Source organism: Drosophila rhopaloa, unplaced genomic scaffold, assembly GCF_018152115.1.
Source record: "Drosophila rhopaloa isolate 14029-0021.01 unplaced genomic scaffold, ASM1815211v1 contig_163, whole genome shotgun sequence".
Classification (NCBI taxonomy): domain Eukaryota; kingdom Metazoa; phylum Arthropoda; class Insecta; order Diptera; family Drosophilidae; genus Drosophila; species Drosophila rhopaloa.
In genome coordinates, this window is record NW_025335043.1 from 2,845,015 (window position 1) to 2,864,415 (window position 19,401).

At 42.5% G+C, this 19,401-nt stretch overlaps 1 protein-coding gene across 1 annotated transcript; it reads right to left on the reverse strand.

Annotated features, from left to right (window-relative positions):
* Positions 1 to 2,806: 2,806 nt before the first annotated feature.
* LOC108051940 (palmitoyltransferase ZDHHC6) lies at positions 2,807 to 4,295 on the reverse strand. Its single transcript, XM_017134293.1, has one exon. It carries the CDS (start codon positions 4,248 to 4,250, stop codon positions 2,934 to 2,936), a length of 1,317 nt encoding a protein of 438 aa, XP_016989782.1. The 5' UTR covers positions 4,251 to 4,295; the 3' UTR covers positions 2,807 to 2,933.
* Between the last annotated feature and the right edge of the window lie 15,106 nt (positions 4,296 to 19,401).

Below are 19,401 nucleotides of genomic sequence, written 5' to 3' on the forward strand. Positions count from 1 at the left end.
CTGCAAATTCTTTTGCGTCTCACAAAACTGAATTTCACAACTTTTTTATTTCTGCAATTTTGCCTCTCCTTTGTAAATTCGTTTAGTTTTTCTTTTACTTTCCAAATTTTTTGTAGTATCTGGTTCTACCACCGCGTTGCAAAAAATTAAATAAGTTTTTAAACGCACAACTCAGTTTAATGACTGTAGTTTGTAATGGATCCAAATATCTCCGGTTGAGCCCCCAAAATTGTGGCCCCAGGAATTCCGCAGTGATGCAAACAACTCTTGAGACGACGAAGTGATATATTATTATAATGTTTATTGATTATTATTATTTGGTATCCGATTACAAATATTGTGGTTTTAACTTTAATGAGTTAACAAAACTTAAATTTCTGTGCTTGCGTGACGCTTGAGATCTTGACACCGACTGACTCTTCTTGAGTTCTACTTTATCGATTCTCTCGCGTTCTCGATATACTTTATTAGAAGCGACAACCGCTCCGTGTCTCTCTTCCTACTTGCTCTTCTGGTTTATTCCTGATTCCTACATATATTTTTATATCCCTTGAATGTATATCCATATATGGCCCCTTCAAAAATGTTTAGAAATTAAAAAAAAATTCTACGACCATGCCGATGAACTTACCCTATTGCGACAATTATAAAAATGAATCAATCAATTTAATCCTATTATTATTTTGTATCTCGAAGGTCCACTCTAGTCCACATGCGTATGCATATGGCATTTGGTCGACTTTGTGCTGCTGGGCTGATGAGCAGAGCTGCTGTGCTTTTATCCACTCTGGCACTCTGGCTGCTACCGATATGGGATAAGTGCTTCCTGCCGATGCAATTGCTGCATCTGGCTCTAATGATGCCATAATTGCCTTTGTTCTGCTTGCCAGACTGTAAGTGATACGAGTGTCTCCCCACCTGCTTGGCTTGTCATTGTCGAGCAGATAAATGCCGAGTCGTCATAGTGCACATAATTGCCAGGGCGGACAAAGCGGCATCCTTAAAGCGTTTTCCAAAGCGAGGGTATCAGCTTCCAATCACGACAGCCCCCAGAAAAGCCAACAGAGGAGGGTGAAATCGGGGATTTGAAATGAGTGGGAGGGAGTGAGGAGGGAGTGGGAGCGGAAAAACGAGGGGGCGCCTCAAAATAAAAGTCAAAAGTGTTGCCAAAGCATAAAATGGACGACAGTCCGTGAAATTAAATGCCAGCAGGACATTGAAAGCGAACTGAGTCCTGCCAGTCCTTCTCCACGGACTTTTCCCGAAAGCGATTTGTGTGTGTGGCGGCGAAAATTCACGCACAATTATTTTGCAACGACAAAAGTCATTAAAGTTCCCTTTTGTTGTGTGGCAAATGTTTATGTAAAATTTATTTTGTTTCCGCTTTATAAAAGGCAGTCAGTACCCTGGAGTGGGGTGAAAAAAAGAAAGGAAACTAGCTGCGAAAGCGGCACAGAAAGTTGCATTGTTTATGTTTATGGCTGTTGGCACATGCTTTATTTTTACGCAGATTTATTTATGGCTATTTTTACTGCACACTTTTCAGCTGCTGCTGCTGCTCGGATGTCCCAGCCCCGATGTTAACCTCAATTCCCCAGACAGAGTCCGACAAAAACGAAATCCCTTTTTCTATTGATTTTCCACTGGCCAGAAGCGATTATTTGTTTTGCATTTTCCACGCCGTCACCCAAATGACCCCAAAAGCAGCACGCAGCTTGGAGAGGGTTTACTAAAGCGGGTGGATTTGTTGTCCTGGATTGCTGATGGCATCTTGAAACACAAATCCCGGCTAGAAGCTCCCAGGCAGTTGTCTAACCCCGGCCACTTCACGCTCCCCTGCGTCCCAACACTTCGTGCACACATTTATTGACTACTGCGCTCCTTTGCATTGAATTATCATACCGCCTGTCATATGAGACTGAGAGCAGCCTCCAACGCGTCAATTCCCAGCGCCTATTAACTCATGACAACGGCCACTGATTTCCCTGCGGCCTGTTTCCTACAACTTACACACAAATTCAAATTGCATTTATCTAATTTTGAGCCAAACACGCAGTCGCAGCCTTGGACTTGGACAACATTGAGCCGAGTGTTTCCCCCAAGCGACGGCTTTGTTTGCCGACCAAAAGCTGATCCCTTTACAGCAAAAGCAGTGATGATTGCTGTAAGTGATTATTCAATGCCTTTTGCATTGGCCAACCTGAACCAAGGGGTATAAATTTCACTCCGCTCGAGTGGAGGAAACCCATTGATCCGACTGGCTTTCAATTTAATAGACGGCACGCTAATGATTCAACGGAATTCATTCACCTTTTGTCCGGTCTCGCTCACCCACCTTTGCATCTGCATCGTCAGATACCCGAGATACAGATTCAGAGGATATAGAATGGAAGAGTTGTATTGATTTACCTGGCCATGTTTATAGTACAATGGCAAATCCGCGACTCAGCTCAAATTTTGCAGGTCGTGCATTTCAATTGATTCGCGAGCCGGCTTTCAATGCCGTTCGTCCTTGTTGCAGCTCGTTTTTTATGTCCTGTGCGAGGGTGTGTGTGTTCCTGTTTCCTGTCACGGATACCTAACTGGGTAGTAGAAAAATAAAACAATGGAGCTTTGCAAATTACTTGCCAGCAGATGCACACACAACCGGTTAAGAGCAGCTGCTGCCGTGACTTTAAGGCCAATGTACCGTGAAATCGGGCCTGCAACTCAATTACGCGGCATAGAACAACTCCTGGCGATCGGACGGCATTAACATTAACGTTCTCATTTGGCTTGCTGCCGCGGCGAAAGTATTTATTTATTTATTTATGCATTATTGAAAAGCATTAAGCATTAAGAGATTAATGCGTCGGTTAACCATAGCAATTTCATTGCGGCATATGTCAGGGATTGCTCTTTGGGATTGAAGTCGCCGAAAGGAATACTCTTTACTAAATGCGTACGCGCTTTCTTGGCTTTCCATCTGGGCTGGGAAAATCCCTCGGTATCTTTCTATTCTGATTGGATTCCTCACATGTCTTCTCACATTTGGTATCCACCAATTCCTCCTTCTGATCGGGTGCCACATCATCGTTATCCTCCTCGTTATAAGATTCTTCCCCTAGTATTTCCACAGCACAACGGGATGGGAACCAGCCCCTAATGGCACCCTTGCGCCTCATTCCCTGTTCCTTCTCCTCCTCCGAGATCACCCTCTCACCATAAAGCCAGTGCTCCTGAATGCGAGTCACCTGAATGAGATCCTCTGGCTGAAGGGAAATGCGAGGATCATCGGTGCAGGGAATATTGAGGGATGTCCACACACCCTGCGAGATGAAGGGCAGCCAGTGACCAGTGGCAGGACGAATGCACCTGTAGGACCGGGTACGGGCCCTTTTGTCCTTCTTCTGTTCCAGTTGTTCCCGCGTAATGGTATATTGATTACATCCCGGCAGGACTGGCCAGGAGATGCCATCGCCAGTGGCAAAGAAGACCTCGCGGCAGTTAGATCGCCAGCCCAGATTGTAGGGAAAAACAAAGGGCCTGATCCTGTTACCAGGATATGCGTTGCGACGAAAACCCGCCTTCTTCACAATCCAGCTCTCGATTTCAGTCTGGTTCTTCACTATCACCTTGAGCTGCATGTAAAGCAGCTTAATACTGGCCAAACCAGTGCCCGTGGTCACTCCAAGACTTACAACACAGGCCATCAGATTCGATGGGGTCAAATGCACGGTGGCCATATGATGTAGTCCCTGTTTGATGAACCAGCGTTTTCCCAATCCACGGATTACGGCGCAGATGATGATAGTACTTCCGTGGATACTGGCCGATAGGAAAAAGAGGAGAAAGTATACAAAGCTGGCCTGATTGGACCAGCCCACGCAGGTGTTGATCCAGGGGCAATGGTGATCCATCTTGATCACACACCGATCGCACCTGCGACAGTGATGCGATCTAGGAGCCTTGTAGCCATCGCAGCGAAGGCAGAACTGCAAGTACTCGGTATCCTTGACCCGCTTGGGGTACCACTGCAGTGGAATATATCCAGGACCCACCATCAAGGCCTTGATAAAGTTGTACAGAGTGCCAAAGGTGTGGAGCCAGATCAAGGTGTAGTTCACTGCGGATCCCAGACTCTGGCCCGGAGTCCACCACATCGAGTTCATTTCGATCACGGTCCAGGTGACCACCAGGGTCAGACTCAGAAGCGTGATGGGACCCCAGTGCAGGAAGCGCCTGAGATCATCCACCAAATCGCAGCTCATTGCTGGTAAATAAGAAGGCTCAAAGGATTTTATCGAATAAAGCGATTGAATAACTGCCGGTGATTGGAAATGCCAAGTGTGCTGTGCCTGACATTTGGAATCGATCGAGTCCCACATCTAGTGTAGTTAACCAGGCCCCTTGGACTCAATCGAAACTGCTCCTGGCCAAATGGTGGATTAATTAAATGACCCGGCCACATGTTGTTGTTGGGCCGCATAATGCCCGCGGTGTTTGCGTGTAATTAAATAAAGCACAACTATTTAAAGCTCCGCGGCAATGGCAGGATAATTTATAAAACTTATTTAAGGCATCGGCAACAGGAGGGGCTCACTCGCCGGTCGAGTATAAATTTGCTCTTAAGCCGCAAATGAAAAATATTTTAATCATAAAAAATGTAAATAAATTTAAAAACAATAAAAGTGCAAAATGCAGGCCATAAATAAAGTGCAGCGTTAGTGGCTCGGCCAGGCCACACAGTCGTCATCGTGGCAGACACACAGAGAGACCTTCCCGCGTTGCTGCTGCTATTATTATTATTATTAAGAATTAATAGCAATATTTGCTGACGCTGTGTGGCTTAAAAAACGAAATAAACAAGCCGGCTTTCGGTGAGAGGGGGAGGGGGTCGGGGTGCGGATTGGCAACAAAGCAAACGCACGAATTCAATTGAATTTAAAATGTGCCATAAATTTATTGCATTCAATATGCGAGTGGCCGAGTTTATATGTGTTTTTGTGGGTGTGTGCGGGCACAAAGAACGGTATTTTGGTATTATTTATGGCCCTGCATATACAACAATAATATTTTGGTAGCTCCAAATTCTTTGCCAAACATTTACTAATGCCATTAATTGATGATAAATGTTTCGCTGCACGCCGACAAAATGTAATCGATGCTGGGCAATGGAACGCACTTCAAATATACACAGAAATATGAACATTTCATATTCCTTTAAAATTAAAAGGTCCTATTTTTATTTGTACGTATATTTTAAAAAAATAAATTTTTTCTAAAGTTAGATATTATTGCTCAATGGTCTCAATGTATTAAAAAAAAATGTTATGATGTAAAGGAGTATTTTCTTTTTATATATGTATATGTACCTCACAAAAATATTTAATTTCAATTTATCGTGCTTTTTTGACTGGTTGTTATTGAAAATGAAATAAATAATGAATGCTTTTGTTTGTTATACTCTTGAATTTAGTCACTAAAAAATACAGTTTGATACAATTTTTTGTTATAATTTAAATGTCGAGAGTCTTAAAGCATATATAAATAGAGAATCAATGTTTAAAGAGTTATTCACTATTTTCTGTGCACCCATTTCTAATTCGAGCTCTGAAATCACGAAATTCGGTTGGTGGGCTTTGTAATCGGTTGGCCGGAATATTTTGGACCTCCAGCTGGTGCCCTGATTTTGTTTATGAAATAGTTGCGTGGGCAGTTTTGGCCAATTACTCGCATTCAGTGGGACCCCCTGCAAACAGTACACCCTTTGATTTTCCCGGCTGGGCGAACACATGGCCTTTGGCCCGTAATGAGTCTCCGAGCGGGGATTTGTGCGACTTGCAAGTCTCGTTAACTCGGCTAACAAGCGCCGTCATTTACCACAATGCGACACTCGGGCCTAACAAGCCAAAGTGACAATTGGCCAAGAGAAGTGTTGCAAAGGTGAGAGGTTGGCAAGTTGCAGGTACGTAAAGAAAGCCTCCTCGACTGGAGTTTAAAGTTTATTCATTGGGGGCAACATATCCTTAGAACTTGGCAGAAAGCTATATATTTGTGTCTCAGATCAAATGGTAACATAATTTGTCACTAACTAAAGAAGTAAGAAGTTATGATTTTTTCAAAATTCCAATTCCAGGTTGGTACTCAAGACTAAATAAAAGTATTTAATAGATTTTGGTTTTGTGTTTAAGCTTATACTGTTTTATTAATAGGGATTTAATCAATATTAATCACACATGTATTTCTTCATTCTGTAAATAGTGAAAGCATACGCCTGAATTGTTTCCATCTTATATCAGATGGCATAAGATAAGATGGAAAATTACATCTATTAAATTACCGGACTTTAATCCAATGTTTTCAAAATGTTTCTGGATATCTCTATAGTTTGTCTGTCCTATGCAATCTTGGCTGAAAGCCTTTGGTATTGGACCTTACCTTGTTGGGAGCACATTCATCTTCCGGGCACAATTGAAGATGAGGAATTCGGGAACTCTGCTGCATTCCCTCAACACACAGGACAGGTCCTTTAAAGCGTCATCGAAGTCCTGGCACTCTTTGCAGGAGCTTTCCAAAAAGTAAACCACTTTGCTGTCACCTTCTTCATGAAGTGCGGTCGGCAGTGTGAGTGTGTTTATCGAACGAGCATTGCCAATTATGTTCTCAGCCTTTTCGTTTTTCTATTGGAAAATATGGAAGTTTTCAATCTGTTCCAGAGAAAAATAATTATATGAGAAAAGACAGGCCGAGGCGATTCAGGAGATTCATTTTCAAATGTTGCTGGCGAGTGCACGGAAAACCTACAACCTCTCGATTCGTATTTTTGAAAAGAATGAATGTACATTTTATGAATCTATAAGATCAACCACCTCACAAACATAATAAAATGTGAGCCACTGGCAACACCTTTTAAAGTTGCCAAGGAGAAAAAACGAATATAAAGCTTCCTCAATCGGAACTTAAAACACATATCCATGGCTGCCCCATAGCTGTTGGCTACATATCCTCACTGCCCTGCAAAAAGCAATCTATTTTGCTCCGCAGATTAGATGGCAATAAAATTGATTGAAACATAATTGCAAATTGATACAATAGCCGAGGAAAATTGCCCGGAAATGCCAAGAGCCAAAGGCAATCTATATAAGCGAAACGAAAATTACTTCAAAGCGAGAATCGAGCAGAATCGTAACGCGTCGCCATCGAATCGACCATTATGTGCAGTTAGATGAACATCTGAGGGCAGCTTATTGAGCTGGCTCAAACAGAAGAACAGAACTCGAAACTCGTTCTCAAGTGAAAGGGGTTTCTAGGGAACCAAAGAAATTCTAAGAATAGAACTCGCTGCACAGAAAAACGTAAACCATCGTTTTACATTCGGTACTTATAGATTTAATGCGTATATAGTGGCTCGGTTCGTCTAATCAAATTTATCAAAATTTTCTTACCTGAAATTAAAGATTGCATACTATAAAGACTGGAAAATTGGCGGAATGCAATTTCTGCTATATATTTTTGCTCATATATTATTGAACGTGACAATATACGCTCTTCAATTTGTATCCCATTTTAAAATAAAATGTGAAAAATTGTATACATGTGGGTTAAAAAAAATGGACAAAAATTTGCCATTTTAAAAATTCATCATCAATAATAATTATTATCGGTAGTAATTCGTTTTTTTTGCATTTTTTCTCAGTATATATTCGAATTTCGTACTTCCCAAGTACTTTGTGCACTGGAATCGCTTCAATTATACCTTAAGTACCGCAGAAACGTTAAGTCTCTTATAGTTTATCATATAATTTTTATTCAATGCCAAGAGTTTATTACGGCTACAGAGTGACTGCAATTCGCGAAATGAACAGCCAAGGGCGCCTTTTGTGCAGAGCTCAAGATGAAGATACTCGGCTTGTATCCATAGAAACTTTTTACGCGAACTTATTTACTTAATTTGAAAATTAAATTCCGGCATTAAAACGCATAAATGACACTTGAGCCCGACTCGCTGTGCCAGTGTGCTTCTGCTTCTGCTGGTGCTGTGTGTGTGTGTGCGGGTTTGTTTTTCTTATCAAAATGCCTGCGGCAGAGTGCTGGCAAATATCCTCGCATACACCAGAGAGTATATATCCCTTAAGACAAACAACGCGTACAAAACGAGTGGGGCTTTCGGGGAGGAGCGCTGGTGGGTTTGCGGCTGAAACCGAGGCTGAAACCGAGGCTCTGAGCCTGGCCAAGTGCACGCTTAAAAGTCAAAAGTGCAGAAAAATGCATGGCACACAAAAGGGGGCATTGCGGCAGGGGAAAAGCGCAGAAGACGTTGCCAAGACAAACAAGCCAGTGAGGAAGGCATATAAATTGCGTTACTAGTGCGGGTGGCTGAAGAGGGGGGAGGGGGGGATTGAGCGGAAAAAGGGAAATGGGGAATGCCGGCGGGGGGTGTAAACGTTTTTGGTGTTTGACATACGACGTGCATTAGCAGCAAAGTCAAGGATTAGCGCCACTTGTCTTAAGAGCCCGGCCCAAACCAGCACCGCATGAAATTTAAATACACTCCAGCCATTAAAGTGACTGCGAATCAATTTGGCCAACAGATATATGCACATGCATGTATGCCACAATGGGGGCGCGAGCGCTTAATGTGGCCAATTCAATTTGGCCAGCACACGGGAGTCCCATAAAAGCCAGGCCCGCACATCGGACACAATGTGGTATTTAAAGCATTTTGGCTTTAATGGGTTGAACTTTTCCACTGAGAGGCCAAATAGATAGCTCACCGAAAAAAATGGGGATAGAAAAAATGAAGGAAAAGCGGAAAGAGCGGAAAGACGTCAAGGAAATGCCAAAGCTATCGCAAACGCGTTTCGCAATTTTTGAAGGATGTGTTAAGTCAAAAAATATGCAAATTCGACGCACACAGCCATGTTCGGCCGGGCAGAGTTAATACGGCCCAAAGGCGGGACCCCCTCTCCACTCCCCCCCTCCACCATATAAAAACCCCACACATACATACACACATACAGGAGCCACTCACATATATAGATGGGCGGCTGTGCGGGCGCCGTTCGTGTAATGCATACGAAAGTAGTGAAAATATCATCAATGGCAAAATATGAATATCTAAAAGGGATAACGAAAAATGGAGTCGAAACGAAGAGAAAAAAAGTGGTAGATGGAAGTGAGACGAGACCGCCAAGAACAGAAGGCATGGGCCTGGGAAAAAGTGCAAATGTCAGTTTCGAAGTACCACGAACTCAACTCGGTTCATGACATTTGACTGAAAACTAGACAATTTCCCGGCTATCAGACTGTTGTGCTGACATGTTCTGGTAATCAGTTTCTCGTAATTGCATCAGGTTATTGCCAGGCTCACGAAACTCCGGGAAAGGTATTCAGTTTGATATTATCTTATTAATGCGGAATTCATGGGCCAAAACTTTATTTTGGGCTCTTATCGCGAAGCGGAAAAGAGCTTTTAAAAATCATTCAGACGAAGTCTACGATTTGGGCTCAGTCTGAGATTCACAGATCCAGTTCCTCGGCCCGCATAAATTTGGCGAGAGTCTGTTGTAAATTACATTTGAAGTAGCAGCTCGCACATAAATCTTTAGAAGCCAGTCCAGGACCAGCGAAGAAATAATGCAAATAAAAATAAAACAGTGACAAGAACATATTCGAAGAGTAGACTCCAAAATATACAGGGCTTTTACTGTGGGGTTTTACTCCTGAAAAATCTCTTTTTTGAGATAATTACTTAATTTGTAATATTAAGCAAATCAATATTTTTTCATTAAGGATATCCCACTTGAGCAAATATCCAATTACATTCAAATATACCATATATGGCAAGCATATTCGATTTGCAATCTAGTTAAAAACTTAAAATTTCACCGTATATTTAAATAAATCCGATTACAGTAATATTTATTGATTTAAAGACGTTTATAAAAAAAGGCAGCTTCGCCAGTTATTTGTTTTATTCAAATAACAAATTTTTTGAGTGTAAAACATCTTATGTTCGCTATGAATAGATAAAAAAACAAAAATTTAAAAATTATGCTTATAATTATTAGGTCTAAAATTGTTCGTTACCAGCTTCTTTTTAATATAATATGATTATTTAATTTATTTATTTACTTTGTACTATTTAATGCTGTAATGATAAGTGTTGGGAATCAAGTAATAAAATACTATAAAACATAGCGACTGTATGAGTACCGGGTATAAAAACAGAAAAATAAATAGCACAAATACCCAGTCATGCAAACACTGCGCGACAAAACTGTGTCATTTCCAATTGTCGCCCTGTGTGTGTGTCTGTGTGCTCCTGCATCTGCATTGGTTTCTGTGTGTGTGTCTGTGGCACACCGACAATGTCCTGCGCGTCTCTGTTTCTGTTTATGCTCCTGTTTGTGTTTGTGTTTGTGTGCGTTGGCATCCGCCATTTCGTCCGAGGAGCAACTTGAATTACGTACGCCGCAAGTGAAGTAATGAGCACACAGCTGCAGCTTGAGGGACTTGGCGCTGGGCACCGGAAACGGAAATAAATATTAAAGCTGCAAGAGGCGGCCACGGGCAGCCACAATAAATACAATATAAATATGCGATATTTTCAAAAGTCCAACTAATAAATAAGCGCTGCCAGGGACTCGCCCATAAAGAAGCAGCGTCCCTCGTATTTTTCTATGGCAGCCAATTGGATCGCGAGTGGTCGGACATCGCCTGATAAACGATGCTAAGCAAATAATATAAATGCCAAGCAATTTATGTGGTGTAAAAGTTTGTATTTACCCGTAAATCCATATCGATAAGTGTGGCGATAAAAAACGGGAATTCAAGATTTTTTATTGAGTTATGAGTACAACTTAACTGAACAAACTGAATAGCTCTATTTGGCTATAAAATGGTTTATATGTCTATCTATTCCGTGTCCATCAAAAGTTCATTGGCATCAAATGGACATATGTATATCTCCATTAGTGCTTTTAGGACCTATTTCATAGTGACATAAAAAAATATAAAATAATTTAGAAAATTAAAAATTAAGCATTCGTTTCCTTTACCTAAAGTTTCGGTATATTTAAAGATTTTCTGAAACTTAAAAAGGTAATACTGATGGTATTGTACACCATCATATTTTAACTACATTTTTGCAACCTTGCGCACCTTGCAATTTGGCCAAATATAATCGTTAAGTCGGGCAAAGCCAAAAATTCGCAGTCACATTTGCCATAAGTTTGCCAGCTCATTTTATGGCTTTGTTTCGTTTCGGCTACGGTTCCTCGGTCTGTTTATGGTCTGAATTATTGAAATTGACTGGCAACTGGCAACACGTTTTAGCCATGGGGAAAGTGGCTCTGGCGTACAAAGTGGATAACTGGGGAAACAAGGATGAAGTTCATCTCATTTCGGATGGGACAGGTGCACCAGGTGCGTTTCATTTGCCATGCAAAGCTAAATGAATTGCAAGTCAAAGTAGTTAAAAGCGGCCAGACAGTCGGACGGATGAGCAGATGGATAGACAATCTGGCTGGCAGACAACAAAGGCGAAATGCAAACTCATTTAAATTGCTCGAGGACAGGCAAATCAAATTGTGAGACAGGCGAAGGACATGCTAAAACTTGGAGCGCGCCACATGCTTAAGTAACTGGCGAGAGACAAGAGCAACATCCAAGCCAGCAGCGATACATACCAGCAGCAACATCGTCTGCTAACAGCAACACCAATGGCTGAACCAATACCAATACCAATACCACTGCCAACAACAACAGTGTGTTGGCCAAATGGGGCATGCCGCACTAATACACTCTCGTTTGCCAGCGGCGGCGACATTGCAGCTTTGGCCAACGGAGCGACACCAATCTGGCCCAGAGTAAAGAGGATACCCTATTTCCAGGGCCCAATCCCATCAGCATCAGCATCAACATCGCCACCATCCTCCCAACAACATGATCATCATCGTCCTCGTAGTCCTCCTCGTAGTCGTCATCCTCGCCAGGAACCTCTGCATTGTCGTCATCTTTTCAGAGTGCTTAAGGGCTGCATAAAAGCATTTATTATTAGATTTGATTCAATTTTCTATTCACTTACGTTATGAAAATGTGGCTCGCCGTGTTTTCCCCACCAGCTTTTGCTGCTTTTCCCGCTTTTGTTGCTCGCTGCACTTAATTCAGAGCGGTAAATAAAAATCAATGTTTTGCTTTTACTCGAACTAGAGCCGAACGATGCGAGCGATACGAACGAAACGGGAGCAAACGCGTAATTTCATTTGCATAAAAGTCAATTGGATTTCGTGCCATGGAACAATTTCAATAATTGCAAACGCCTGCCATACATTTCCAGCCCCTCTAAGCCGCTGTAGGCCAGTCTCCTATTCCAGGACGAGGACCAGGACCTGATTCTGGCCGTGGTTGTGTTACCAGGATTCTGTGTTGTCGCCATTGTGTCGCCCGCCCACCAAAAGGCAGCCCACTTTCGGGGGGCAAAACTGAAGTTTCTGGCCAACACAGACACATGGAGACCAAAAGCCAAAGGCGACATCCATAAACTGTAATCAAAAGCTATTATCTCTGCTGGGGCCCCCACCGACCACCCACCATTCCGGTCTAGTTTTTGGCAACATTTTTCTAAACCATAAATTTCGAAAGCAAATTCAATGGAATTTGGTTGCCAAAAATCAGAGGCTTCCGCTATTTCCAGCTACCCGGCCATGTTCAAAATTTAAAGAATTGGCCAGAAATTTAGACCGACAATCGGGAATAATGAAAACTGAATGGTTTATTTTTTGTTTAAATAAATTATGAAAAACTGAAATGCTGCACGACATAAGCTGATTGCCGCCTGTCTATATTTATTTATTTAATAATCTTTTTTTTTGCTCGCGTTTCTTTCCTGCCGGCAAATCCCTTGAGCGAAATTGTAAATTAATTTACGCGCAACAATTTCGATTTTAATAACTAGAAACATTGTCACTTAGTTTGCATATTTAATTACACGTTTTTTGCCATGTTGCTTTTTCTATTGGGAGCTTTCCACATTTTTTACTTTGTTTGGAGCTTAGTTTGGTCAGCATTTTAAAGCAATTATAGAAGTGACTTAAAGCCTTGCACCGAGGTCACCGAATCACATCGGCCAGAAACTAATTTCGATTCGGAGAGCACATAATTAAGTTAAACTAATGCCAATGCATGCAACGATAAATTGTCATGGGCCAGGCCTAAATAATTCATTACGCATTCTCCACGAGCAACGAGATGACAAAACCAGGATACAGTGTACGAAGGACCTTTTGAGATGTTAAGAAATATTACTTTGATTTTTGGGGCCGGCCGTGTGTGCATATATTAAGACATAAATATCAAGTACAGACCCAAGACCATATTGTAATGTGACTGCACAGGAATGGGATTCCATGTTGCACATGACGAGCTGGGAAAGATGGCAAAGGACGTGCACATTTGCCAAAAATTACAGTTATTACTGCAGACAGTCGTCCTTGCCGACCCCCATCCACCCCCCTTTGCTGGCCCCGAAATCCAACCCACAAGACGCGATTGCGGCTGCATTGGAAAATTTAATTCAATTGCCGGGTGGCAGGCACATAAATCCTGCACTTTATTGCATCCGCAGTACGCAATGCACGGCCACAAGGCGACGGCGGCACTTTTGGCTGGGCAGCCATTTTAATGAGCTAACGAAAATTTGGTTTATTAGATCTTGGTTGAGTGAGATATATGTGTGGTCGAGCTGAATCAGAGGCGGGACCATTGAAGTGGGCCATCAATTTTTATTTATCCCCCGCTTGCGTTTCCTCTCGCAATGAGCAATGAGCAATGAGCAGGCAATAACAGTTAGCAGAGCGACCGGAAGTGGGGCACTTTGGCGACTTCCGGCGGCCTCGAATGGCCACTTCCTACTCTCGATATTTGCGTGCAACTTTTGAGTTAATTCCCCTGTACTTGCCTTGTGATTTCCTTATTACACTGCCCCACTGCCCCGCTGCCGCACTTGCCGTGGCTTTAAGTCCCCAGCTGGCAGCTGAAAAAGGCTTAAACTGAGGCGCTTAGTCTAAGCCCCCAAGCTGAAGTCCAAAACGAAGCGAAATATCATATCGCACACAATGCAGCCTCGCAATTAGACTTAAATGCATGCAGCCGTGCAAGGAGCAGGGTCCGGATCCTGCGATATCACCTCACCCCCCTCCCCCTCCCCCCATTGCCAACTACCCGCCCTTTTAGACAAACAATCCCGGGCCAGACCGAAAAAAATATATGAGAAATGCGCCAACTGAACGTCGCGGCGGGGTAATTGAAAAGGAAAATGAAAAACATGCCGCGAGCCAGAGGCACTGAAACAAGAAATGAAAAGGTGGAAACAAGCGGGCCGGGCAACGAAGTCGAGAATACCCTTCAGCGAAACGAAACGAAGACAATGGTGGCAGGGCTCCACTAAAAAATGTAATTCTTTAAATACCCCCACCCCCGCCCACTTTAAAGGCAGATCTTCGTGAGTCCCAGCAGTCCGACCTTTTGGGAGCCCATCAAACCCCGAGCTTCTCAGTTAATAAAAGGTAATAACGACAAAGTTGCCTCCTGTTTGTTTGTTTTTCGTCTTTCAGCAGTTTCTTCCGCTGGTTTCCCGATTCCGGCCAGCCACTTGCGCCGTGTATCTTGAGCCCAAATGCAGGTCATTTGGCAATTAGGTCGCTGTAGTGCCTACCGGCGCTTCCTTTTAACTCCCCCTCCAAAAAATTAAGAAAATGGAAAACAGCAGCCAGTGTCATTTGATTTATGCATTAAATTCACAACCGCCCACGGTTGCTAATTAAATTCTACTCAAATAATCAAACAGACAATCTGCAGACGTCGCCACCAGCAGGCACAACAATAACCACGGAATGCGACTGCAGCGGCAGCTGCGGCATCTGCAGCCTTTCTATTTACCAGTTTTATCTCGGAAAAGGCTGTCAGCCTTCGGAGCACTAAGAAAAACTGTACAGGAGGAGCAAATACAGAGTGGGTTTCTCAAAAGTCAAGGAAACTCTTAAAAAAAGTGTGTACCCTTTTGTAAATTTATATGGGAACAATATTTATGCTACAAATATTTTGTTTTACTAATTGATTACAATAGGTGGGTTTATAATAAAGAACTTCTGTAACAAATATTTTTAGCATTATACATGACCAGTGGGGTTGTAGCTGTTGGTGTACCATAAATGAATTTAAAAACCAACATATTTATATTTTAAGTTTAAGCTCATGCGAAATGGTGTACAAATTGCTCACCCAACACGTGATGTCAGTTAAACAAATTTGTTGATCTAAGGCCACAGTACGTATGAGCGATAAACTTTATATCTAATGCACAGAGCCGAAAACGTATTTTTTGAAACTCAACTCTTCTTTATAATATTTAATATTTCACACGGACATATTAAATAGCCAAAATGTCAAAAAATATTAAAAAAGCTTACAAAAACAATTAATAAATTTTCATTTTCCAGCAAATACCCTTAGTCGTTTTACAAATTCAATAAAAATTTCCCAGAAATTCTTATTAATTTCCTGAAATTAAATTAACTAAGTTCAAGGCCAAAGACGCAATTATTTGCCCAAGTGCAGAGAGTCCTATGGCTTCCACTTTTTCACACTGCTCAAGTGGCCGGCGGAGAGCGGCATCCGCATCCTCGAGCATAATGAACACTTGACTCCTTTGGCTTTTGCCCGTCCTGCAGATGACAATGCCCAGTGCAAACATTTCACCGCAGGCTAAGACAAAGGGCTGACAAAATGAAGCGAGTGGCTCGCGAGTCCTTGGGTCCTTGAGGTTTCAAGTGTTCTTTTGAGGCGTAAAATGGGCAGGGCCGGCAGAGCTATAAAGTTTCGATGCTCTCCAATTGACCCAAATAAGGAATGCAGCAGCAGCGTGGATGTGAATTCTTTATGCCTTCCTGGTAGCCGAAAATATGCGAGCGGTGCTTACCTGTTTGAAGCCATCGTGGCCATCAACATGAGTTAATACAACTAAAAGCCCCTTGGGGCCTGTGCACGTTCCGGCGGCATTCATTTGCCTATGTAAATTGTGGGGCTCGAATAAATTACAAAATTAGTCGGAACACACGAATTTCGTGTCGTCATCTCATCTCTCTGGCTCTGTGTCTGGCGTAAAAACTATTTCAATTTAAATTCTTATCGTATCGCAAACTAGGCAAATGAGTCATGAAATCTCCCCATCGGCAATCTTTAAGCGCCCTTGTTCCACCTTGTTCTCAATGTCCTTGTTGCCAATGGCCGGGCCATAAGCCGCTTAGCTTTCACTATTGCCAGGCCTAACTTTTAACGTTTCGACGCCTTAAAGATTGCCTTTCGGCTCGGCTTCGGTTCCAGTTTTCAGCCACAGTCACAGCCAGAGTCTCAACGATATCCCACATCCCATATCCCGTCGCCTCCTGGTATCACATATCTTACTTAACGTGCCTGCGAGACTTTTTTCATTAGGATAAGTCTATTTTATGCCAAGCATCCGCCCCACAAAACACACATGCCCCTGCACACATGTACATGCCACATGCCACATGGCGCATGGAAGTTTTTGGATTCGTTCTGGATCCCGGAGTCGGGAGTCTAGAGTCTGATGCCCGGATCCCGGTGTCCTGGCCTTTGCCAAAATGTTTATTTGGTTCCTCGTGTTATTTATTTTATGGCACCTTTTGCCATACTTTATTTTTCTGCTATTTGGCTGCTTTTCGGCTACAGCTGTGACGCCTGCTCCTCGATGGCTGCTCATCGATATAACAATATCCTTTTGATGTAATTTCCGCTTATGGCTTATTTTCACAATGGCAGGTGTAAAGGTAATCGTTGATTGTAAGTGCCTGCCAAGCCAGCCGACAGGATTTTATAAGCTAGATATGTGTGCGAGTGTGTGTGTGTGAGTGTGAATGTATCGGCTGAGTGGTGTGGGCTGATTGTGTGTTTGTTTGGCTTTTATGTCATTTCTCAATTATATTTCAATCATTTTTATTACATCTCCTAATGCCCAAAGAAGATTACTTGCCATCATAAATAAGTTATAAATTTAATTGGAAAAGCTATCTCTGTGTGCGTGTGAGCTCGCCATTTTCGAACGGATCTATGTGTGGGTAAAAATCTGTGTCTGTATCTGCGTTTCTGTATGATTCCTACCATTTCCGTCGCTTAATTAGTTGCTAAATTATTACCACTCCGGGCTGACACGGCCGCATCTCAAGTGACAGCCAATCGATATGTTGCTGCGACCTGCGTCGCTCTTTATTGTTGCACATTTGATTTCAATTGATTTGCGGCACGCATGACACCCGTGACACGCGAGGAAAACAATGCCAATCATGGCTCGCAATTCGCATTAATTTCCACATGGAATAAGGCCGCATAATTGCGGCACTCGTTCCACTGAAAATTGGCTTAGCTGGCGTTGCGTATACGCCGCGTGGTTACCCCCGGGTGGTGGACCTACATCAACATAAAGCATACGCCCCATTGTGCGGGAAATGCGGCACTTGTCCGCTTAATAAAGTAGACCCTTCTGTAATGCGTGCCCCAAACTTATGAACTGCAAAAACAGCTTTCGGCCTCAAACCATTATGTATATATTTTTACATTATTTGACTTTGGTAATTAACCTTTAATTTATGTTTTAATGCAGTGTCATAATTTGATTATCCTTTAATATCAACTTTTTTAATTATTTTATCATTTAAATTATATTCTTAATAAGATTTGAATCTTTTCAGTCGTCTGTTTAATTAGAATTTAACATATTAATCATATTAAAAAATGTAAAATGTTGCCAATATAAGTTTCGGACCATTCATTGTACTATCAACATTTTATATGAAGTTATTGTAGCAGTTTTGTCACTTTCTTATGATATATTAATGCAATCTGCATTTTGGTCGTATAAATATCAACTTTATCATTTTTACGACATTTTGCTCAGGGCGCCAAAGAAATTACAATAAAGAACTCTTAATTAGCATATAAATTGCAGGCAGATGACCATTAAACACTAGATGTCCGCCAAAAAGAGTTCAAAAGAGCGCCTTAAATCAAAAGAAAATAAGATTGAAATCTCATTACTTACCAATAAATTTAAATCCACTCGCTTGGGCTGAGTTCCAAGAGTTCGTTTGGCACTCAGGTGTTAAGATATACGGCAGCACGCACCGTGAGTTACGGATTGCCTTATAAATAAATACGTTCGTGGCCCAGTTTTCTTGTTTCTTTTTTTTTGTATTTTGGCCCAGCTGCTTGTTGCCAAGGTGCTGATTGCAATTACTTGTGTGTGACGACGACCCGCTACTTTCGAGTGGAGTGCGGAGTGCGGAATACGGAGTCCGCACTCCGGCGGAGTTCCACGCCCACTCATCCGCCGCCGCATGTTTACGACCGACCACATCAGCTGTGGTGTTGGTGTGGCACTGCCACAGTGCCGCAGTGGCAAAAGCAACAGGCAATAATGCCCAAGTACTTGCCCGGGACCAGCACTCGCACCCATATCCATACCCATACCACGACCCGGATCCAGATCCGCAGCCGATGAATTGCGTGACTGTGCAAGTGAAGCTGTGGATATAATAAAAGTAATTAACAAGTGTTTGCGCTGCATGATGCGGAATTTCAGGCGCGGATAAGCGAGCATACGTGTGGCATATGGAATATGGCGGAGGTGTGCGATTCGCCGGCGAATGAATGGCACTCTGAATACGGAATTCGGAAAGGGAATTGCTTTAAGTGGCGCACAAAAAGTCTAATAACGCGCACAAATACAAAAGGGCCGGCGATCGAAGCCCCAAAATCTCTCGACAAATACTTTTGACAACCCGGGATTTTTGATGCTGAAAAACAACAGAACGTAAATTGAAAAGTTTTACACTTAATGCAGGTGTATGTGCGGGTGTGGGTGTGTGTGTTCGAATGGGTGTGGGCATAGAAGCAGCTGTGTGCGTGCGATTGTGTTTCAAAACTCCGCTTAAAGGCCCCGAGCTGGAAATCAATTTGTGTGCATTTATTGAAAATTGAATTTCCAATGAGCAGCGGCGCGTGCACACATGTTGCTCCTGCAGGACCAGGATTCATCCTTGAAATGGCTGCTGAAATGGGTCTAGTTCTACTCGGATCCTGCGAGCCGAAATTCAGGCATCAGGGGTCAGGCTTGTTCCTGCATAATTGCCATGTAAAACGGTTTGTTCTGCTGCCACTTACTTAATCCCTTCACTTTTGTTGCAGCCAATTCTGGGGCACTCTAAATTCTGCACTGTTAACCAAACTTGAAATTCAGAGTGAAAATGGTAACGAAACATAACACATTTCAGATGTTTGTTTCAATTCCAGTTAAGTTACAAATTGTTACTGAAATTAGAACAAACACCAAACCCTTGAAAA